At 34.6% G+C, this 24,667-nt stretch overlaps 1 protein-coding gene across 7 annotated transcripts in view; it reads left to right on the top strand.

Moving 5' to 3' along the window:
• LOC114339424 (serine/threonine-protein phosphatase 2B catalytic subunit 2-like) overlaps positions 1 to 24,667 on the top strand; it is a 1,099,401-nt gene that overhangs the window by 1,059,097 nt on the left and 15,637 nt on the right. For 3 of the 7 annotated variants that reach the window (XM_050647794.1, XM_050647785.1, XM_050647803.1), the window contains 3 exons: positions 2,050 to 2,125; positions 8,325 to 8,422; positions 14,381 to 14,585. In XM_050647794.1, coding sequence (XP_050503751.1) covers positions 2,050 to 2,125; positions 8,325 to 8,422; positions 14,381 to 14,547 — 341 coding nt within the window. In that variant the 3' untranslated portion in view covers positions 14,548 to 14,585. Of the gene's footprint in view, positions 1 to 2,040; positions 2,126 to 8,324; positions 8,423 to 14,380; positions 14,586 to 24,667 lie in introns of all 7 variants that reach the window. The other 4 variants (XM_050647774.1, XM_050647797.1, XM_050647800.1 and 1 more) reach the window with 2 other exon arrangements.

Raw genomic sequence — 24,667 nt, 5'->3', positions numbered from 1 at the left:
TAAGTGTGCCAGAGGTGGTGCTCATACCCCCCTGAGGAAAAAATGGCTCGTGGGGCCATGAGTGCCAACCCTACTCAGGTCAAAATGGTGCGAAATACCTTAAAAGATACTAATTAAACCCTAAAAGGTTGTTACAAAAGCCAAAAGTAAAATAATAAATAAAAATATTCGTGACCTCATGCTCTAAAAGAGCTGCAGCATAAATGGAAAGTACGGCTCGTACTTCAAGGCGGATAGCGATCAAAGATGAATACGAAGAAATTCTACTATTGACACAGCCCAAAGAAGAACAACGTTAATAAGAAAGGTATTGGACAACCTAACCTAACCTGGCAAATGCCGGGGCCCAGAGGAAACCACGAAAACCACTGCATACTGACTTGTTTCAGGTATTAAAATTAAACCCACAATGGCCAGGATTTTAGCGTTTTCTTTACTTGTAAGAAAGGTAGCGTGGGGTGACTCTAACCAATTAAAAATCGTGCGAATGACACTAATAGTTAAATGAATGCGAAAATAGAGAGCCAACGGGACCCTTGATACTTGAGGCTTATCAATTATCAGAGTTAGTGTCTTCAAGTAGGTACTTTATCGGTCGGAACGTGATTATAAAGGTTTTGTCGACTAAACTTTATATAACGTCACATATTATTCTGCATCCAATTTACTAAAAAACCATAAGGAGATAAGAACTGAATTGGAACCTACCTCCTACCTGCAGAAAAAGTAAACGTTACAAAATGCGAATTGCCATTTTGGTTACCGACCTTCTTAGAGAAGATGGCGCATGAAGAAGAAGAATGACAGGCTTTCTTACTGAACAAACGCTAGTCAAACTAGCTAGCCAAACATGTGTAAAAACTGTACTTTGGTTATTCACTTGGACCGTTTACATTCATAGGCATATGGTGTACCTCGAATCACTTATCAGTTCTTTTTTTCTGGATATATATCATTACAAACCTTAATGTTGTTCTGAAGCTGTTTTCTTGTGGCATTTTTGCAATTAACTAGTTTTTTATGGGAAATAAACCACAATTTTACTAAAAAAATGATTTTATTAACGTTTCGACTCCGAAATCGGATGTCGTTGTCAAAATACAAAAAATATTAATGAATTGAACGAAAATGTTGTTGCTTCGTAAAAAAGTTCTTCTAATGATTTATTTAATCTGACTCATTTATATCGGCAATTCAGACATATACTATACATGTTAAAGTAGAAGGCTTTAAAATGATATTGCCAATATTTATGAGTTGCGTTCCTGGGACGACTTTATTGAAAGATAGTTCATTCGATTACATGAAATCAACCCCAACTCAAGAATATCCGTCACAAATAAATCATAAGGTGTGATCTGTCTTTAAAAAGACAACCACATGCAATGGTGACAGTAAAATTCGAGGGTAAATCACGAGGGAAAACCAGGAAAAAACCTCGTGATACTATCCCGACATCGTAAGTATTAGGTCTTACTTTAGTTTACTCTCGAAACGAATACCAAATTCTGACCTTAGGTAGATCACATGTTATGATTTATTTGTGACGGATATTCTTGAGTTGGGGTTGATTTCATGTAATCGAATAAACTATCTTTCAATAAAGTGGTCCCAGGAACGCAACTCATAAATATTGGCAATATCATTTTAAAGTCTTCTACTTTAAAATGTATAATATATGTCTGAATTGCCGATATAAATTAGTCATATTAAATAAATCATTAGAAGAATTTTTTTAATAAGCAACAATATTTTTGTTAAATTGTCGTTTATTTCCTATCAAAACTAGTTAATTACAAATCTTGTCAAGGTTTACTCTTGTCAAAGAAGTCTTTCATGTCTTTTTTTACGTTTAGAGATCTTCCTTGATACTTGTTGGTATGTTGGCATCTTTCCCTATTATAACAAAAGAGGCATCTGTATAGTCATTTTGCTATATCTACTAATACTGTGGCTAACGAGCTTAGTATTTTAAGTATCTATATGAAGTAATACAAGGTTTTAACTTAAAATCAATAATCTTTTTTTTCTCTATTTTAGGTACAGCAGCAAATCTCCGGAAGGAAGTCATTAGAAATAAAATCAGAGCTATTGGGAAAATGGCTAGAGTATTTTCTGTATTAAGGTAAGTTTATTTGCTCGTAAAATTCTCTAATCATCTTGTCGCTAACCACAGTTACGATAATAAAAGCAAGATATGACATACTGGGTAACACTAGATATAAGATTAAAACTATCAGTTAACTGCATTGAAACGGAAGCTTTACTATATGAACTAATAAAACAAGAAGATTGCTCGATTCTCTGCCAAATGTCTCTCTGAAAAGTAAGAACAAGAGAGAGTTTCTACTATTCAAAAAAGGAGATAAGAAACTTGTTAAATATTACCCTAAAACTTACAACTAAAATTGTACAAGAACTAATAGACCAGGGCGGATCAGTAAAAATATTAGTACATTTGGACGTTGAGAGGTGACTCAGATTTTTTTGCAGAAATTGCTTGAAAGTAACTCAAATAATAATATTTGAGTTATCCTCCCTCTCAAAAAGGTCCGGAACATTGTTTAAATAATCAAAATGACAATAAAGGAAGGAAAAATTCGATTTTTTTCTTGGTTTTTGGATTATAACATTAAAAGTATTCATTTGCGAGAAAAGTTGTACTGACATAAAAGTTGCGTAATTAAATTTCCTACAATATAGAATTGGTCAAGAATTTAAAAAATCGTCACCCTTGTTGCAAAATAGCAATAATTGCGAAAAAAAACATACAAAAACAAGTATTCGCATTTTACGTTTTTCAGCCATTTATGCTACACTTAGGACCTTCATATTTCACTTAGAAAAACTCTATGATACAGTAAAACAATACTGCAAATTTCATTAGGATCAGTTGAACAGATTTTGCAAAATAAGTTTTGCCATCCAGCTTTCGCAAAAAAAATTCATTTTTTCAAAATGTTACAGGACTAAAAATAAAGCAGATATCACGTTGAAATTTTTTTTTATATAGAAGTTTACTGTACCTTTCATTTGCAATTTTGCAAAATTAAAATCAATTAACTACCACGGCGTCAGGAATTTTTCTAAATAAACATTAATTATTGGTGCTACGCGCAGGACAGCGGACAGTTTGCTCTTATTGGTCATTCCAATGACCTTTGATAATGATTGATACATTTTAATTTTCATTAAACTTCGATATAAATAAATAAATTTGTTTATTGCAAAATAAAAACACATACTCTATCCTTTGAAATAACACTTTTATTAGCAAAAACTTTATTGTTCATATATTTTAACTTAGAGAATAAAAGTTTATTATTTTTAAACATATGCAATCGTTTAAACTATATTTCACAAACAATAATAAAATTAGTTTGATTTTTGTGGAATTAAAATATTAAAATACAACAAAATATAGAGTAAGAAAATAATATATTAGATAAAGATTGGAAGAAATTTTGGTGGAAATCAACTTGTGTGAATAGAACACCGCTGTCCTGCGCGTAGCACCCAAAATTAATGTTTATTTAAAAATTTCCTGGCGCCGCCGTGGTAATTAATCGATTTAAATTTTGCAAATTGCAAATGAAAGGCACAATACACTTCTATAAGCAAAATAAATTTCAACTTGTTATCTGCGTTATTTTCAGTCCTGTAACATTCTGAAAAAATGAATTTTTTTGCGAAAGCTGGATTGCAAAATTTATTTATTAAAATCTATTGAACCGATCTTAATGAAATTTACAGTATTATTTTACTGTATCATAAAGTTTTTTCTGGGTGAAGTAAGAAGGTCCTACGTAGAGCATAAATGGTTGAAAAACGTAAAATGCGTATACTTGTTTTTGTATGATTTTTTCGCAATTATTGCTATTTTGCAACAAGGGTGACTCTTTTCTAAATTTTTTACCAATTCTATATTGTAGGAAATTTAATTATTCAACTTTTATGTCAGTACAACTTTTCTCGGAAATGAATACTTTTAAAGTTATAATCAAAAAACCACGAAAAAAATCGAATTTTTCCTTCATTTTTTGACATTTTGATTATTTAAACTATGTTCCGGACCTTTTTGAGAGGGAGGATAACTCAAATATTATTATTGGATTTATTTTCAAGCAATTTCTGCAAAAAAATTTGAGTCACCTCTCAACGTCCATCTCAAAACAAATGCGCCCTAGACTATAAAGAATCAATTCAGGATAAGTTTAGCAGATGAACAACAGAATTTTCGTTCTGAAATTTCGAGTACATAATATGCAATATTCGTCATAAAGTAAATTATTGAGAAATCACTAGTCACTAGAGTATCATAGACCCGCATTTATATGTCTGATTTTCTTGAAGAAAGCATCTGGTAGAGTAAGAATCGAAGATGTATTCCATCTTTTGTTAATAGAGAAGTTCCCCTAGATCTAGATATCATAAAAACTATTGAAAACATCTACCAAAACAACAAAATGGAAGTGGCGATGGGTTGGGATGGCCAGGGTTTAATAAATAATATGCCAATGTAAGACCTTTGGTCGGCATTTTAAGGGTTTTAACCCATGTATTTTTGGTGGCTTAGCATGTAGAGCTTGCTTAGAACACTGATGATGCTCTCTTTAGAGCGAACACGTTCTGTATTTTAATGTAGCCCTTTATTGGGGTTTTCAAACTAATATACCTTTTATACAGAAGATCATTTTCTTCAATTTTTGTAATTAATGGTATACAGCCAGCTACAGGAAAATTTTTGCTTATGGATTTTGAGACACATTATCTCCCAAACTCTTTTTCAGCAATTCTGGAACATGGTTTCAAACAATTGTAGTGAGACGCCAAAGGAATCAATGCCGGTGGCGAAATGATCTTCTACCTCCTAAATATAAATACATAGGCCATGAAATCCAAATTGCCAGGGACAACCAAAGTACTAAACTGCAATGAAACTCACTTTAGCATGGGATGCGTATGCTCTGTCAGACATTTTCAAGAGAAACGTGCCCAATTATTTGGAAAAAAGATGGGCGGTTGACCCAATAATTACAGTGTGGAGACCACGACCAGATATAAGAAGCAGAAGTAGACCATTTATACAATGGACAGACGTCGGCAAAAGAATTCCTAGGAATTAATGAGCAGTGCTTGGCATATCACTGAAAGACAAGAAAACAAACACATTTATAAGACAGGAAACCAAAGTCACCGATGTGGTACAAAAATCATTAAAATTGAAATGGGAATACGCTGGACATGTAGCTAGGAGCTATCTAAACAAATGGCACAAAACAATTCTAACCTGGAGACCATACCAACACAAAAGACCCAGAGGCAGACCTCCTATGAGATGGACAGATGATCTGAAACGGACTGCCGGGAAAAATTGGCTACAAGTAGGGTACAACAAAAAACAATGGAAAGGAAGACTTTAAGAGGCTTATGTTCAGATGTGGACGTGAATGGCTAGACGAAGAAGAAAGAAGAAGAAGCTGCTGGAAGCTCAAGACCGACAGGAGTGTAAAAAATTAGGTGAGGAGGGAGGACTATGTTCAACTTTGGACGCAGAAGCTTGGATGATGATGATGACTCCTGGCCGAAATGAAACCGATATAATACGATACGTACCCCGTAAATTTTTAGTGTTTCTAAATTTGGTTATGAGTAGTCCATAGGCCAAATATATCATCTCAAAATGGGTAGTGCACAAAAATTATCTCAGTCTTTCAGAACTCGAGTCAGGCAAAAGAAAATAGTCAATGGAGTAATTTTAAATGTAACTTAGGGTTTCACAAAGAGACCCAGTGTGTGAGCGAACAAGAAAGAACAAAATAAAGGTCCCTTTCTTTCTGTCTTATTTCCGTTGCCTTATTGACAAGTATGCTTCCAACAAATCGTTCAACAAAATATTTACTATACGTACCTGGTATTTTAATTAAAAATATAAAATACTAGACCCAAAACCCAATCTATAGTCTAAAATAAAAAAAATAATTTTGATACTTCTCAATCATTCCGAACTTCATCCAACGTCCAGCATTTTTAGTATATTTATTAGTATATGTATAAAGTGAGAACGTAAAGGTTGGAATAAATTCATTTTCTCGAGCATGGACGATTTTGGAAAAAAATCCCGAAACAGGTCAATCTTTATTTTTAAATTACGACTGTTTGGCATATATATCATACTAGTGACGTCACCCAACTGGGATTTTTTTAAATGGGTCAATTATCTCTTCAGTAATATAACCATTAACATAATTATTTATATAGGGTGTCCAAAAAAAAAAAGAATTTGTGTGTACTTTGTACGCACGTAAGAAGTTATACTTCTACTACATATTATGTGATTTTTAAGGCAATACCAAAAATTTAAAAAAATAAAAGAATAAAACGCACACAAACACATTGAACAATGCCACAAAGAAAAAATGATTTCTGAACGATAATAATTGTTGGCAAAAATTATAAATACGCATTTTCTGAAAAAAAAATTATATAACAAATATACTTAGAATCATAAAATGCATAAAAAAATAAAAAAATAAAAACTTGCATCCGGAATCGAACCCGTGACTTTCGGGGCGCTTTGATTCGTAATCGAAGCCTAGACTCACTCGTCCAATTCCACATTATTTGTCATGTGGAAAAATAGGGTAACTGAACGTTTTACTGTCTGACAATTGTTTTTAATATAATTAAATTTTGTAGTTTAAATTTTGTGGAAGAAAATATTAAAATATAACAAAACAGTAAGAAAACAATATATTAGATGAAGATTGGTAGAACTTTTGTTGGTAATCAAATTAAGTATGTAAATCAAAGCATTACATACCTACTAGATAAATAAATCTACGCCAAAAAATCATAATTTAAAAATAAAAATCGGACCTAATTTGGGATTTCTCTCTAAAATCCCCATTCTTGAGAAAATAAATGTACAGTAGAGCGTCGATTATCCGAACGTCGATCAACCGAACCAACGCTTATTCGAACTATCGACTCCCGCGTCCGGCACTCGAATACCGAGCAAGCGTTAGTAATTGACGCTTAAAATATCTTCAATTTTCTTCAATATTGTATCCAAAAAATAATTATTAAAATTATGTTGTTGCAAAGACTGCATTTTTTTGTTTAGTTGCTAGTTGTCATTATCAAGATATAAATAAATATGTAGGTATATAAATATGGCTTTTATTCACTTGTGGATAAATATGTATGACTATAAATATGTATCAATATATTGTAGTTCGATTATCCGAACAAATCGGTTTTCCGAACACCTATGTCCCCCAATTTGTTCGGATAATCGACGCTCTACTGTATTTCAACCTAATCCAAATGTATAATCACAATATGATTATAATAAAAACTACTTACCAAATTAGAATGAGTTTTCCTTGTCCAAAATAGTCCAAAAGTTCAAAAATATAGGTATATGAAAACTATTTTAAAAGGCAGTGTAACTATTAACTAACTTTTGTTTGTTGTTTCTTTTCACACAAATTTTAAAACGCAACAACCATAAATAATCAAACTACAGCTGTACCACAGCCGCCATATTGAACAATTTTCGACATGTCATTTGAACATCCAATCAGAACAAAGTTATAATGCGCATGCGCCGGGATCATAGGTTTTAACATATAAAAATTCACCCTCATATCGCCGGTAAAGAAGTATAACTTCAAAAATTTTTTGGATTAAATTTACTGACATAAACAAAAGAATGCAAGTAATTTATTTAATTCAAAATACATTTTACTGCTCTCAGACAACAGAAAAAACTGTTTATTTGAAAAATATTCATTGCTTTTCGCTTAAATTAAATGTTCAAACTGTCAAGAGGAAGGTAGGTAGCTGCTTTAATACTGAATTTAAGCAAAAAACAATATTTATTTGTCAAATAAACAATATTTTCTGTTTTCTGATAGGGGTAAAATGTATTTTGAGTTAAATAAATTACACACATTCTTTTTTTGTCAATAAATTTATTTAAAAAAAATTTTTTTTAGAGACCCTGTAAAAATAATTATGTTAATGTTTATATTACTGAATAGATAATTGAATTACCTTTTAAATGAGCTATAACGCGACCCCTATTCTCGTTTAAAAAAATCCTCGATGACGTCATCACGCCCAGATGGGTGACGTCACTAGTATGATATATATGCCAAAAAGTCGCAATTTAAAAATAAAAATTGACCTGTTTTGGGATTTTTTCCAAAATCGTCCATTCTTAAGAAAATGAATTTATTCCAACCTTTACGTGCTCACTGTATGTAATATTAACATGGTTGTCTATAGTCTATAATATTATATTTTTGTTGTTTTAGGGAAGAGAGTGAGTCTGTATTACAGTTGAAAGGGCTTACGCCAACTGGAGCATTGCCGTTAGGAGCATTATCTGGAGGAAAAACGAGTCTCAAGAATGGTAAGTCAAGATTTGATTATTTTTCTTAAGACGAGTTAAAATAAATTAAAACGTTGATCTATAATTTTGTAACATTTTAATAAAACAGGCATTTCACAATGGTTTTCCCCACTCATGTGTATTGAATATACATTTGAACTAAACAAAAGCCACGGAAAAGATCATCTCCAATATAGGTATAGACTGTTTTTCCAGTATATTTAAAATCCCAATTCCGCTATCCATATAAAACATATAAAACACGCTGTATTTTCCTGTCACCGTGTCACACAAAAAATTGGCCAGCGCAAGAACATGTAATAATTATTGTTACATCTACCTGCACTGGACAATTTTCTTTGTGACACGGTGACAGGAAAATACAGCGTGTTTTATATGTTCGTTCATGGGTATTCTTTCATTTTTCCGACTGTATGTATATTTATATATGCATCTGTGGAGTTAGTTAAGCTCCAGCTCTTGTCGTATTATGTCCCTCCAATACGCTACCACCAGTAGCAGATCCATCTAGAATTTTAAACTACTAAGTTAGCCTCTTTACTTTCTAACCAGAGTGTTAACCCTGAAACCCAACATTTGATTAATTTAGTCTGGAAGTATATAGGAATAATTCTATTTATGGTACATGTAATCCTACTCTTTGAAGAACTTTATCAACTTTTGATATTTATTATTTATCGAATGTTCACTTATTAATTATGCTCATACATAACAGGTTGTTGGATTTCACCACACCTGGGTAAGGTACAATTAGGTAATAAATAAGGTAATGATTGTGAGTTAATCTTCTCAGTTCCTATTTAAAATATAGATATGTCTGTGATCTATCAACAATTATTTTAATCACAATAAAAGAGGACTAATGGTAGGGGAGCCTAAGCGGGGATTTTTGTAGTTACTCGGGCGCGTCAGATTGTGACATGGGAGAAACCTTGTACCCTGAAAATGTACCTCTACCATATATATTGGCTAATAATGCAGGGGAGTTCGTTAAGGGGAGGCCGAAAAACCAACATCCCATCATCATCATCATTCTCTTTGCCTTATCCTTATGCGGGATAGGCTTCCCTAATTGCATTTCTCCACACAATTCTATCTTGGGTCATATCAATGTTAATCCCCTTTACCAACATGTCCTGCCTTATCGTCTCCCCCCAGGTCTTCTTTGGTCTTCCTCTCCTACTCCTTCCAGGAATCTGCACTTCAGCTATTCTTCGTATTGGGTGATTAACTTCTCGACGTTGAACATGACCAAACCATCTTAACTTGTGCTCTCTCATTTTGGCATCAATTGGTGCCACACCTAGACTTCCCCTAATATACCCATTTCTAATTTTATCCTTCTTTGTCACTCCACTCATCCATCTAAGCACTCTCATTTCCGCCACATGCATTCGTTGTTCCTCTTTCTTTTTCACTGCCCAACATTCAGTTCCGTGCATCATAGCCGGCCTTATGGCTATTTTATAGAATTTTCCCTTCAGCTATTTCTCCATTACTCTGTAATACCGATCCTAGGTACTTAAAACTATTGCCTTTCACAATCATTTCACCATCCAAAGATACCATTTTATTTGTAGTAACTTAATCTTTAAATGAACATTCCAAATACTCTGTTTTTGTCCTACTAAGTTTTAAACCTTTTTCCTCCAGAGCTTGTCTCCACTGTTCCAGTTTTTGTTCTAAGTCTTTTTCACTATTGCCTATTAACACTACATCATCAGCATACATTAGGCACCATGGAATACTACCCTGTAGTTTCGCTGTTATCTGGTCCAAAACTAATGAGAATAAATAAGGACCGAGCCTTGGTGCAATCCTACTTTCACCTGAAATTTATGAGTCTCTCCCACACCTGCTATATCACTAGTCGATACTCCCTCATATATATCTCTCACAATCTTTACATATTCGCCAGGGATTCCTTTCTTATTGAGTGCCCACCACAGAATCTCTCGAGGAACTCTATCATATGCTTTCTCAAGATCAATGAATACCATATGAGCGTTGATTTCTTTATTCCTGTATTTTTCCATCAGTTGCCTTACAATGAAAATTGCATCTGTTGTTGATCTGCCCTGCATAAAGCCAAATTGATTATCGGATATATCGGTTTCTTCACGTATCCGTCTATCAATTACTCTCTCCCATATTTTCATGGTGTGGCTAAGTAGTTTTATAGCCCTGTAGTTTGTGCATTGTTGTATGTCTCCCTTGTTTTTGTAGATAGGTACTAATGTACTGCTTCTCCATTTTGTGGCATTTTTATGATTAATTATTTATATGGGAAATAAGCCACAATTAAAATGAAAAAAATAATTTTATTAACGTTTCGACGCCCAAATCGGGTGCCGTTATCAAAATACAAAATATTACTAAAATAAACTAAAGTGTTGTTGCTAAGCAAAAAAAAAAAAAATTCTTCTAATAATTTATTTAATCTCACTCATTTATATTGGCAATTCAGACATATATTATACATTTTAAAGTAGAAGACTTTAAAATGATATTGCCAATATTTATGAGTTGCGTTCCTGGGACGACTTACTGAAAGATAGTTCATTCGATTACATGAAATTAACCCCAACTCAAGAATATCCGTCATAACAAATTATAGCATGTGATATGTCTTTAAAAAGACAACCAAATGCAACGACAGTAAAATTCTCGCGTTAGAGACTTCATAGTAAATCACAAGGGAAAACCAGGAAAAACCCTGTGATACTATCCCGACATCGTAAGTATTTGGTCTTACATTAATTTACTCTCAAAAAATAATACCAAATTCTGACTTGTAACATGTTTAAATTATAAATAATATTAATAATACTAGATATATAAGTAATACTAAAATATAAAATATGTACTAGCTCGATATTATTGACTTACTAATCTTGGTATTTTCTTTCTATTGACTTCCTCTTTCAGTATGGGTAACCACATCCTACTGCATTCTACCGAGGAATTTGCGACACAATTGGTTTCATTTAGCATTGATTGATTGTTTTTATTGATTGATTGATTGATTGTTTGATACGATATTTAATATTTAATATAATTTAATACGACACAATTGACACAATTGCTTCTCCATTCGTCTGGCATTTGTCCAACTTCCATAATTCTATTAAATAGACCTGCTAGCCAACTTATTCCTGTCTCTCCCAATGCTCTCCATACTTCCCCAGGAATATCATCTGGTCCGACTGCTTTTCCTTTCTTTATTTTTTGAAGCGCTTGAGCCACTTCCTCGTTTGTTATTCTGGTAACCATTGCTGTTACTGCCTCCGTTAACTCCACAGGCTGTCTGTCAAATTCTTCATTTAATAAACTGTCAAAATACTTTCTCAATCTCTTTTTGACATCCTTTTCGTGAATTAGTATTTTATTATTTTCATCTCGGATACATCTAATCTGATTAAAATTTCTTGCTTTCTTTGCTCTCTGTTTCGCTATTTTATATATCGTTGCTTCGCCTTCCCTGGTATCAAGTAAATCGTATAGGTTTGAATACGCTTCTGCTTTAGCTTTTGCTACTGCTACTTTCGCTTCCTTTTTGGCGACCATATAGTTTTGAAGATCTATGTCCGATCTGGTTTCTTGCTACTTTTTATATAATTTTCTCTTCTCTTTTATTTTTCCTTGTACTTCATTTGACCACCACCAAGTCTCTTTATCGTCAAACTTCTTTCCTGACGTTTTCCCAAGTATTTCAATAGCAGTCTCTCTAATAATATTGGCCATTTTTCTCCAAATTGTGTTAGGGCTTCTTTTCATGTTCCAACATATTTTTTTTACTATTCTTTCTCTGAATAGACCTTCCTTCCCATCTTTTAGCATCCACCACTTGATTTTTTGTGGTCCTCTCCGATATTTTTGTTTAGTTTCGCTTTTTATTTCGATGTCCAGGACAAGCAGCTTATGTTGTTGGCTTACTGTCTCACTAACTATTACCTTGCAGTCCTTGCATTCACGTATGTCTTCTTTCCTTATCATGAAGTAGTCTATTTGGGATTGATGTTGTCCACTTTTGTAGGTAATAAGTTGAGTTTGTCTCTTTTTGAAAAATGTGTTAACAATCGCCATATCCAATGCTGTTGCTAATTCTAGCATATCATTTCTAGTTCCAAAGCCTAATCCCCCATGTATTGTTTCATATCCTGTCTTGGCTTGGCCCACATGTGCATTGAAATCACCTCCTATTATAACTTTCTCCTCTGCTGAAATATCACTCAGTACGTCTCCTAATCGGTCATAGAAAGCTCTTCTTTCATTCTCACAAAGACCTGTTTGAGGAGCATACACACACACAACATTCAATACCTCTTTAACAATTACAAATTTCACTGATATCATTCTATCACTCGTTCTTACAACTTCTACTACGTTATCTTTCATTTCACTATCAGCAATTATACCAACTCCATTTCTAGTATTACTATTCCCTACATACCACAATTTATATCCATCACCTAGTTCTTTCGCCCTTTGTCCTTTCCACCGCCGAAAAACCAACATCTATCCTTAGAAAAACTCGATATCGTCAGATTAAGATAAGGTAATTTAAGTACATGCAAACAGTGTATATTTCAAAAAACGTAAGGAAATGGGTGAGTCCCAAAGTTTCACAAGACAAAAAGGGAATATTTCGCGAAATGAATGACAGATGGAAAAACTAAAAAATACGTGCTCAATATTTTTCAAAAATCTATCCAATGATACCAAACACGACTTCCCATGGAGAGGGCTGGGGAGTAAATTTAATAGTTTAAATACGAATCCCGCGATATTTGGCGAAATGAACGTCAGATCGAAAAACTAAAAAATACACGTATTCAATATTTTTGAAAAATCTATCGAATGGCACCAAACACGACCCCCACGGAAAAGGGGTGGGAGGTTACTGTAAAATCTTAAATGGGAGCCCCCATTTTTTATTGCAGATTTGGATTCCTTACGTAAAAATAAGTAATTTTTATTCGAGACATTTTTTCGAATTATGGATAGATGGCGCTATAATCTAAAAAAACGATTGTTGGAAATGTAAAATTAAATTAAAAATGGAAAGTCCCCACTAAAATGAAAAACTTTACTTAACCTTTTTTTGTTTTTAGGACCTACTCTTCACAACCCAATAGGTCCCCATAACGCTCGAGTGACTGCACATTTAGCATACTTTGCTCCCCTACCATAAAAAAATTGATCCGATTTCAAAAATAATTCAAAATTTGCTGTTGTTGTTGAGGTTGAAGTCAGTTCAAAACTTATGACAAATTAATAGATAAAAAATATTATTATATTAATTTACTGTTCTATTTCTACTTCCTCTAAATTTGATACTAAACAGTATTAAATTTGTAGTGTTAAATTATATTTTATATTATAAAAGTTTAAAAGTCTATTAAAAGATTAAGTATGGCAACGGGAATGGTCATATCTCGCATTTCCTAGAATTCCTAATTAATACTATAAATAAATAATAAATGTAACTGTCGAAAATTGGTCGAAAATTCGGAAATATATCAGTTAGCGATTAACTGACTGGCGATGAACCGGCGGCATCGAAACGCCCTAGACCCGATTCATGATACCCATTCCAGACTTCTGGAAACCTGTACCATATTGTATACATTCAGTGGATTGGCACAATACGTTTTTGAACTTACTTGGTGCTTTCTCGAAAATATTTGCTGCCTGGATTTCTATCTTCTGGTTTCAGGATTTCTACTACAATTTGGGGCAGCTTAAGTCTTCATAAAGCAGTCGCCGGTGTTCCATGACTAGTTTATGGATTTTGCTTGGTTTCTATAGTACTTAAGCCTTTTGTACTCGATCTTACTCACTTCACAGAATTAATTCTCTAACAAAATCCAGGGCTCTCGTAGTTATATATACTAATTTAATTATGATGCTAATATATTTTTGATAACTAACTAAATTTTTCTTTTATTTTATTAGCACTGCAAGGATTCTCACCGAATCACAAGATTACCAGTTTCGCAGAGGCTAAAGGTCTCGACGCAATCAATGAACGTATGCCTCCCAGGAAAGATGCTCCTCCTTCGCCATCAGCTGAAGAAAATCCACAGGACCACAATCACACTCAAACAAATGCACACTCGTGAGCTAGACTTAGCTAGGACATCACATTAGCCATCTGCAGGTAAATTTAACTAACACTTTTATACCTGTTATTTTCTAGTGTTATTTTGTCTTGTCGATGTTATTATCCTAATGATTGAAATACTTTGGACTGAGAAACTCTTCAAGGACAACTGAACTGAATCATAATTAAGACAACAAAAGAAACCATCCTTCAATATATTAAAGTACGAAGTGTCTCATGCAATAAAGCTAACTAAACCACAAGAAGTTGCAGGTCCTGATGGCACATGTAGAAATGTTAAAATTCTTGGACGAAGAAAGCGTAAACATCAACTATTAACCAAGCCATCAACTATTAACCAACTATATAAAACTAGGGAAGGCTAGTGAGCCGTGCTCTTAATTATCATGATGAGAGTGATTCATCAGCGAATATACATCAAATGCGAACAAAAACTAAATTGATGAACAGTTTGGGACCAGACTCTTTAAATACTCTTTAGTGTTATAATGCTCTTACAAAAATGCAGAGATCAAACAAAATATATTTAGATAAAGGCATTTGATATTTAATTTCGATTCAGTTATCATTACCATCTTTCTATGGACCATTTCGAACTTTTGTTCTCTTCAGGAAAGCATGTAATGATGCTCTGAATCTAAAATAGACACCTTTGCCCGGTATGCCAATTACAAGATATAATTACCGGGCAAAGGTGTCTATTTTCGATTCAGAGCATCATTACATGCTTTCCTGAAGAGAATACAATTTCGAAATGGTCCACAGAAATATGGTAATGATCTCTGAATCGAAATTAAATATCAAATGCCTTTATCTACCTACGGTTTTACTCAGGTATTGAGTACCAGGAGACATATTTGTTTATCTTTGCCTCGGTGAATTAATGTGTGTGGAGTGCAACTATGTAGACTCCCCATGTCTCTGCATTCATCACCCTTTATCCCTTGCAAATTTTAGAAGGATGGGGAATAGGTAGAAGAGAGGAAATTCTGTTTCCGAATTAAGAGATCCAAAGATTTTATTTTTAAATTATTTATTTGTTTGAAAATGGAGTCACTTGGGTTTCGTCGTTTCTTAAATATATTTATTTGTATTTCATAGACTATGAAAATGAGTTTGACTGAGTAAAACATACCAAACTTATTAACTTACTCACTAGACAGGGGAGACCAACGAAATACCAAGTTTATTAAAAATCTGTATTGGAAAGGGACAGTCTACAAAGAGGTACTAGTGGCCCAGTCTACAAAAAAATATTACTTACACAACAGAAAACTCTCCTGGATTCAATTTTCCTAATTACAAGCTCTGTCTTGTAAGTTTTGGGAAGACCCAAACTATAGAGGTAATCCTAGAGTTGTATGCGTGCAACGCTAGTTAATCAATTTTATAGCTAGTCTTGCTGCATGTCTGTACCATAGACATATAATACCTAGACTGCGTGCTGTCATCTAAAACTAAGTGACGATTGCGATAGAGAAGACTGAGGCTATTAGGTGGGAAGTCTCCTTCTAATCGGCAGGGTTTATCCAATGACTTTGAGTTTATCGAAAACGTCACTTTCCCACTGTCGCCGATTTGATACTTACTTACTTTCCGTCGTGTCCGGAACACCAATAACTTTAAATTCTGTATTTCTAATGGTTGGCCACATAGATGGCCCTGTCATTTGCTATAATTAAGTATTTTTCTGTGCAGGTCACTCTCATCTCTGTGCATGATAGTAGATGCCGGCTGGTCTGAACCGCACCACAGTCGCAGGTATCGTCCTCCTGGTATCCCCACTTTTTCAGGTTGCTAGCACAACGTGAAACGCCGGTTCTTAGTCTATTTAGCGCTTTCCAAGTCGGATACGGTAAATTGTGTCCAGCAGCCATTTCCTCTGAGAGAGGAAAATGTGTCGCGGTAGCTGACTCTTGCCATAGGTGTATTAGGCGCGTCTCTGGCGTTTCGGGGATGGATCTTGATGTTTTCAGGAAGCTTTTCCGAGATTGTAGTCTGCTTGACTGAGTTTCGGTCCGTCTCCTGCTTTTTTTGTTCTACCTCTGTATGACCTTCCTCCTGATAGGTGGTGGAGCAATCCCAGCTATGGGGTATACCTCTTCGATAGGTGTCGGTTTCAGGCAACCCGATATTATACAAACCGTTTCATTTAGAGCCACGTCGACGTTCTTTGCGTAAGCAGAGTTTGCCCCTACTGGTGCTCCAAACTCCGCGGCCGAAAAACATAATGCTAAGGAAGAAGTGCGGAGTGTGTGTGGTTGTGCTCCACATTTTGTATTACATAGCTTGCGGATGATATTATTTATGGCACTTACTTTCTTCTTGACATCTTGACAGTGGTATCGGTAAGACAGAGTTCTATCCAGACGGGCGCCAAGGTATTTTGGCGTCTCGTTGTGTTCCAGCATCTGACCACGCCATTCCACCTCCAGCGGCCTTCGGGCATGCTTGTTTCTAAGGTGGAAAGCACATACCTGGGTTTTGTGTGATTGGGTTTCAGGTGGTTTTTATCGTAGTATAGATCTAAGTCTCCCAGGGCATCTGTTAGTTTCACTTCGACTTCATTGAAGGTTCTTCCCTGAGCTGCCACAGCTGTATCATCAGCGTAAATAAATTGCCTTGTTTGTTGGTGTATGGGTTGGTCGTTGGTGTATATGTTGTATAGAATCGGCGCGAGGACTCTTCCCTGTGGTAGCCCATTTTTTTTGGTCCCTCCACCGACTGTTCTTGGACTGGAGCGTTACGTAGAAGCGTCTATTCTGGAGGAGACATTTCACTAACCTTGTTAGTTGGAAATCCTTTGTAGCTTCGTAGAGTTTTGCGAGTAGCTGTTGATGGTTAACTGTGTCATAGGCGGCAGTTAGGTCTATGAACGCTACTCCTGTTATTTCTTTCCGTTCAAAACCATCTTTAATATGTTGGGTGAGATTAAGAATTTGACTGCAGCAGCACTTTCCGGGTCTGAATCCTGCTTGTTCTGGAATAATTTTAGTCTCCACATATTCAGCGATCCGGTTCAGTATCATTCTTTCAAATGCCTTGAAAAGGTGGCACAAAAGAGAGACAGGTCTAAAACTCTTTGTATCCGCCGGATCCTTCCCTGGTTTTAACAGGGCTACCACTCTAGCTTTCCTCCAGATTTTGGGGATTTGTAATGTACGGATGCAGCAATTCATCATTTTTACGAGCCACACGTTTTTAGTCCAAAGTTCTTTATTTGTTCTGTTCGTCTGTAGTCCAGGCCAGCCGCTTTATTATCTTTCATTTAGTGGAGCGCGCCTCTCATCTCCTCTAGACAAAAAGAGGTACCTAGAACATCTCTTTCATAGTCGATATTCCGTTGAGCTCTCACCTTGTTCTTTCTTGATGTCGTCTTACCGTTCATTAGAAGACGATGAGCTATCTGATCGGGTGTGACTTCTGTCATGTTGACTGCCGGAGCAACGGGATCGTTGCCAAAATTCCGAATCAGCTTCCAGGCACATCTGCTGTTTTGTTTCATGTCCAGACTCGTGACCAGCTTGCACCAACTTTCCGTTCTTTTGGCGGATATCGCATGTAATATTTCCTCCCCAGCCTGTATTGTTGCTTCCGAGAAAAGGTCTTCTTCATATAGCTGTTCATATCTTTTAAGTAGGGGTTTGGATTCTTCATTGAGCCTCGCTATGTACTCAGTTCGACAACCTCTAGGGATAAATTTCCGTGATACTTGCTTTACTATTCCTACAAATTTATCGTATGAATCAGGGCAAGGTTCTAGCTTGGAAACTTCTTGATCCAATGCTTCAGAGAATTTTTCCCATTTTGCTTTAGTAAAGTTGAACCTTCCCTTGAAAGGAAAAATTTCGTATCTGATTGCCGCGTTGGAAAGACAAATTATTGGTCTGTGCTGTGTCTTTGTGAGGGCGCTTCCAACGATTTTTGTCACCTGGTCTCCAATTCTGTCGCTGACAAATATATTGTCTGGGTGGTAACCTCTGCGCCATCTTCCGCTTTTGAACGACGCAGGCTGCTTTGGATCGTGAATAAGTTTTAGGTTCATGCTTTCAGCCCATTTTTCTAGTTCTTCGCATTCGGAATTTGTTTCGTTATAACCCCACGCGACACTGTGACAGTTGATGTGCTCCTCCGATTTGATGAACTCCTCCGATTAGAAAGAGACTTCCCACCTAAGTTTTCTCTGTCGCAATCGTCATTTAGTTTTAGATATCAGCGCGCAGTATAGGTGTTATATTATGTCTATGGTCTGTATTATTAAACTAAAAGTTAAGGTTATGGAAATAACCCAAAAATAAATAACCACATCATTTTGTAGAACAATTATGTATTATAAATTTTAGCGCCGTAAATGAACGGGTAATACGGCGATACCGTGTAATTTTTAGGGTCAACTCCGAAGTGTATGAAAATTTGGATTTAGGTTCTACTTATCGTACACTTCAAACCTGAACTTGTGCTATTGGTTGCTTTCATTTGGGGAGTGACAGTTGCCCTTAGTCAGATGTGAAAAAATCGCACTTTTAAAATAAGTCCAGAAATGGATATTTCGTTCTATATAATTTTTTAACATAGTCAATACTTTTTGAGTTATTTGCGATAGAAAATGTCTATTTTTGTAATCGTTAAAAAAATTCGTCGACAAAAATTATGGATTCGTTAAGTCTATAGACCCAGCAAAAGAAAAGTTGTAGCTCATGAACCTACCTTTTGCTGTAAATAATATACATACATATAAAGTAAATGGTAAAGCGGTAACTATTAATTTTATTTAGGGAGCTAAATAGGGGGACATTTTCACTATTTTTTTTTTACGAAAAAAAAGGAGGCCAACTTTATTTTGAGAGTAACTCGCTTAGATTTAATGCTAGAGAGACTTTTATATAAAACAAAAATAAAGCTGTTTTCAAATACCTACAATAAAAAATTGCAATAGGTTCATCCCGAAAATTGCTGCATTTTTTTTTGTTATTTCACGTTGAAATATTCGATTTGGAATTTGACGAATAAGAACGTATTTTTCATGAGCTAAAATTTGCTTTTTCTTGATCTCTAGACTTTCTGAACACACATTTTTTTTTTGTTTTTTATAAGCTACATGTTTGCTAAGAATATTATTTTCGATTAAATACTTACTTCTTGAATTGGTACTTGCAAAAAACTGTCTGAAAAAGTGTTTTTTTTTTGTCGAAAATTAAACATTTTCAATCGCAAATAACTCGAAAAGTATTGACTAAGTTAAAAAATTCTATAGAACAAAAGTTCCTTAGAATTAGTCAGTTTATCCATACTTATTTTAAACACGCGTTTTTTCATCTCCGAGAATTGGACACTGTCACCCCCCAAATAAAAGAATCCAACGGCACAACTTCACCTTTGAAGTGGGGGGTGAGTAGAACCTAAATCCAAATTTTCATACAAATCGGATTGACCCTGAAAATTAAACTCCAAAACGGTCATTTGCTGGGCTATTATAGGAAATAAAAATTTAATCCTATGCTCTAAGAGTGGACGCAACTACATGGTTATTTAATGTACCAGGTGGACCAAAAGTCAGTTAACGCTATCAAAAAAAGTCACGTGCCAGTTTGCGGTATCTTCAAGAAAATATATCACGCTCTGTGAAGGGCCTTGCAAATAATCCACAGTTACAATGTATTCGATATTTTCAGCAAGACGGTGCACCGCCTCATTACGGATTGCTAGTTCGTGAGTTTCTAAATGACCAGTTTAGTAATTGGATAGGGAGAAAAGCAGTGGCGGCTCGTGACATCTGCTATAGGGTGTGCTGCATGAACCACGGCCAATATAAAATAATAGAAATAGAATAACATACGAAAACAAAAACAATAAAATTAGCTTTAATACTAATTAATAGTAACTAATAACGACATGCTATAAAAATCTGATTAACTTACATTTATTGCATTTTTCTAAATTGGAAATTAATACGCCGGTCCTTTTTTGTCGCAAACTTTTCGATTACTTTATCGTTAAAGTTCGGTATTGAAGCGATGAACTTTTTTTCTATCGAGAGTGTGGAAAGGGCTGTTAATCTGTCTTCGCGCATTGAATTTCTTAAAAATGTTTTGATCCGTTTTAAAGTTGAAAAACTACGTTCAGCTTCTGCTGTGGTCATTGGCGTAGTCACCAGAATTTGTATCAACTTTTTGGTTTCTGTTAATGTGTCCTCTAAATTATTAGAAATTATAAATTTTAGTAAAGGCACTGCACCTTTTAATGTTCTACACTCGATATTGGAATACAAAACTGACAGTTCTGTTCGCAAACGGTTTTTATCAAAGAAGTTATAAGCTGTACAAGTTAAATCCAATTCATTTTCAGGAAACTTATTATTATATTTTTCGAAATGTTCTGAAGATAAAAGTGTTGCGGCAACTAGATGATTTGTATATGCAAACCGTTCTTTTGCATTGTTTATAATAACATCACAAACTTCTAGACAGGCAATACGGTGATCCTGTTGGCTGTTATTTGGGCGTTTCCTTTTTTGGACACTAGGCGCCGCATTTAAATTTGAAGCTTGATGTATGATAAGGTCTATTTTATTTCGGACATTGTTAATACTTTGCTCAAAAACATGTATAGCTTTCTGTGCTTCGGTTGGGTCCATGTTCTTTTTTTGAAGATTATTGTACAAAACGTCAACATGTGGCATAATATAATGAAAAACAGTCAGCCAGAAAGTAAAATTTTGATCTTCCAGAATACGTCTAAGTCCTCTTGCTTCCTTGGAAGTAATAGCATTTGACTCTTCTTCTAGTTGCTCCATACACTCAATAATAAAGTCTCTATATTCGTAAACGACATTTACTGTACGAATATTGAAATTCCAGCGTGTAGGGATTGAACGAGGAATATTTTTTCCAACTATTTGATTTAAGACAGCTATTCTTTGAGGTGAATGACTAAAAAATCCAGGTATATCATGTAAATCTCCAAAAAATACGCGTACTTGGGAATTAATAGAACATGCTCTTGACATTATTAGATTCAATTGATGGGCGTAACAGTGCACAAAATGAGCAGTTTCATATTTTCTCTTAATTATTGTTTGCACTCCGCCATGTATCCCACTCATAACAGCTGCTCCGTCATAACTTTGTGCAATGAGCTTATTTTTGTTATTCTTTAATATTGGGTCTAAAACATTCAAAATTGTGTTAGCTAAGGTTTCAGCATCATGTTTTTCTGGAAGCAAAAAAGTCCAAAACCTTTCAACTGGAGCACCGTTTTTTACATAACGAAAAACAATGACCATTTGAAATTTCATAGAAACATCCGTTGTCTCATCAGCTATCACTGCTAAAAATGGGGCTTCATTGATTTCGTTTAAAATCTCCTCAGCGTATACTTCTAGCATGCAATCCAAAATATCATTTTGTATTGTTTTTGAGGTACCTTTGAAAATTGTCGCATTTGTAAGGTGTTCACTAAGTGTTTTATCAAGTTCAGCAGAAAAATTCACTAAACCACGAAAAATTCCAGGGTTATCTGATGTTTCAGATTCATCGTGTCCTCGTAAGGCGAGCTCAAAAGCCCCACAGAATTTTATACAGTCAATTATTTTTGACAAAACATACCTGTTTTTCGTCACCTCTTCATTGTGTTTTTGTATATTTATCCAATAAGCAGAGTCAAGTTGGGCCTGTATATTAAGTTTACCAAATAATGCAAATCGCATTTCATTGTTCATATGAGTTTGCGTGTTTTCATGCTTCTTTATTTTTTCACTTAAATACACTAGATCCCGCACTCCTGTCTCGCGCCACAATTTTTCCTCTTTATCTGCGCCGAATAATGCACACGGAAAACAGAAAAAAGCATTTTTTTCGGAACATCCACAAATCCACTGATTTCGTAGATACATGTCTTTATTAAATTTACGCGTATATGTTTTTCCACGGCTTTTACCGGACACTTCAATATTAAGATCAGGCATAGGACGGCCACGTTCTTTTATAATCAACTGTTGTTGATAGTGAAGTTTTTGAAATTTATTTACACCTAATTTAAATTGAAACTCCATTGTTTTAAACACGCTCGAACAAAACAAATTAAACAAAATTGTAACCTAAGAATTTCTAAACACGGCACAGATGCAACGGTCACGAATAACTGTCGTGAATTGCAGCTCGCAAACACATTTCCGAGGCCGTTAATCAGCCGATTGCCGAAGCACATCGGCTAAGATCGCCGTTTGCCTAATAAATGCATTTTACCGCTGCCAGTGTTTCGGTTGTTATCGACGCGGCTTCACTGGAGCAGCAAATACGTAAAAAGATTGCTTCACTGGAGCACCAAATACGTAAAAAAATTATACGGTTTCACTAGAGGAGTAAATACGTAAAAAAAATAATATTAATCATCGTTGTTGGTGAATTATTATTAACAGTTGATGTTTAATATGATAATATGGCAGATTTGAAATAAAACTATATTAATTATTCTTTAATAATTAAGATTTGCTATGGTTGTTTGGTAGTTCTGCAGCTCAGCAGCACATAAAGAAAAGCCGCCACTGGAGAAAAGACACAATTGAATGGTCCGCGCGTTCGCCAGATTTGACGCCCTCTGATTTTGCCTTGTGGGGAGTACTTAATAATAAAGTTTTTGTCAATTCGAAGTTCTTCGTGCCAACCTGGAAGTCTGTAGAAAGACTTGTTTCACTGTGTATAAGCGTTGCCAAAAATGTATTGATGAAGGTGGTTTACATTTTGAACATAAAATGTAAAGCTTGCACTTCTTTGTACCTACCTATTTACAATAAACACTAAACAATAAACTTTTTCTTTACTTCGGTTATTTTTGCTTTTATTAATATACAAAACGGTTAACTGACTTTTGGTTCACCCAGTATATAGAAACGATTATGGCATAAAACGGATCGAGAAAAGACTGAGGGAGACCTATATCAAACAGTGAATAAATCCGGGTTAAATGATGAGGATGAAGGGCAAGAAGTGTATGTGGGAAGTATGTCACCACTTTCTTTATTTTTAATTAATGTATGTTTTATAATTTACGCAAAATTATTATTTAAAATAATCAAAAAGTTTTCGCAAACTTTGCTACTGATATATTTTTCAATGTGAGTCACTATATACATATATTACCAGCATTGTGTAGATAAGTATTCCAATAAGTGGATAAGTTTTACAGCATATGACAATCTTGAGCTGAACCGACTAAAATTGAAAATAGCAAGAAAAGACAATAAGCAACTGGGGAAAAGACGTTAAACGAAATCCTCCAGGGTCATTATTCGTATTACGGCGTTTCTTCCAGACAACGAAATGATCAGTTCAATAAACGCATTGTGACAATTGTATAAAGTAGTAACAGCAGTTTCTTATATGCTTTCAAACTATAGTGGAAAGAATATGTTTTTTAATATAAGAACTTCTTCTTTCTTTTATACTTACTAATTTATTTTTTTTACGTAGATACACTTGGAAACATTGACCAAATTTCTGCATAATTTGGTCAGTTTTGGTCAGAAACATTACATTTTACCGCTAACGTGGAAAATATAGAATTTTAAAAAGCTGGTCTATCTAATATACATAACCAACATTTTGTTGCTACATCATAACGGAGTGTCTTACGGAGTTTGTACGGAGTGTCACAAATCTCTGTATGTTTCAATACATTATGCGCGCACTATATGTACAGGGTTATTCACTGTATTTGACCGCCTGTAAACTGCTTTATTTACAGAATTAGAAAAAAATGTAAAACACAAATTTATTCGATTTTTAAATTATGATTTTTTGACATATAATATGTCGTACTAGTGATCTCATCCATCTGGGCGTGATGACGTAATCTACTGTTTTTTAAATGAGAATAGGGGTCGTGTGCTAGCTCATTTGAAAGGTTATTCAATTCCCTATTCAGTAATATAAACATTAACATGATTATTTATTTAGGATATCTAGAACAAAAAATTAATTAAATTAATTGACACAAAAAAAAGAATGTATGTAATTTATTTATTTCAAAATACATTCTACTGCTGTCAGAAAACAGAAATAAATGTTTATTGAACAAATAAACATTACTTTTCACATGAAGAGAAGTATCCATTCTCAAAT

Source organism: Diabrotica virgifera, chromosome 1 (assembly GCF_917563875.1).
Source record: "Diabrotica virgifera virgifera chromosome 1, PGI_DIABVI_V3a".
In the NCBI taxonomy this organism is placed as follows: Eukaryota; Metazoa; Arthropoda; class Insecta; order Coleoptera; family Chrysomelidae; genus Diabrotica; species Diabrotica virgifera.
Note: the sequence above shows the minus strand (reverse complement) of the source record. Positions and strands in the feature narration are given on the sequence as shown.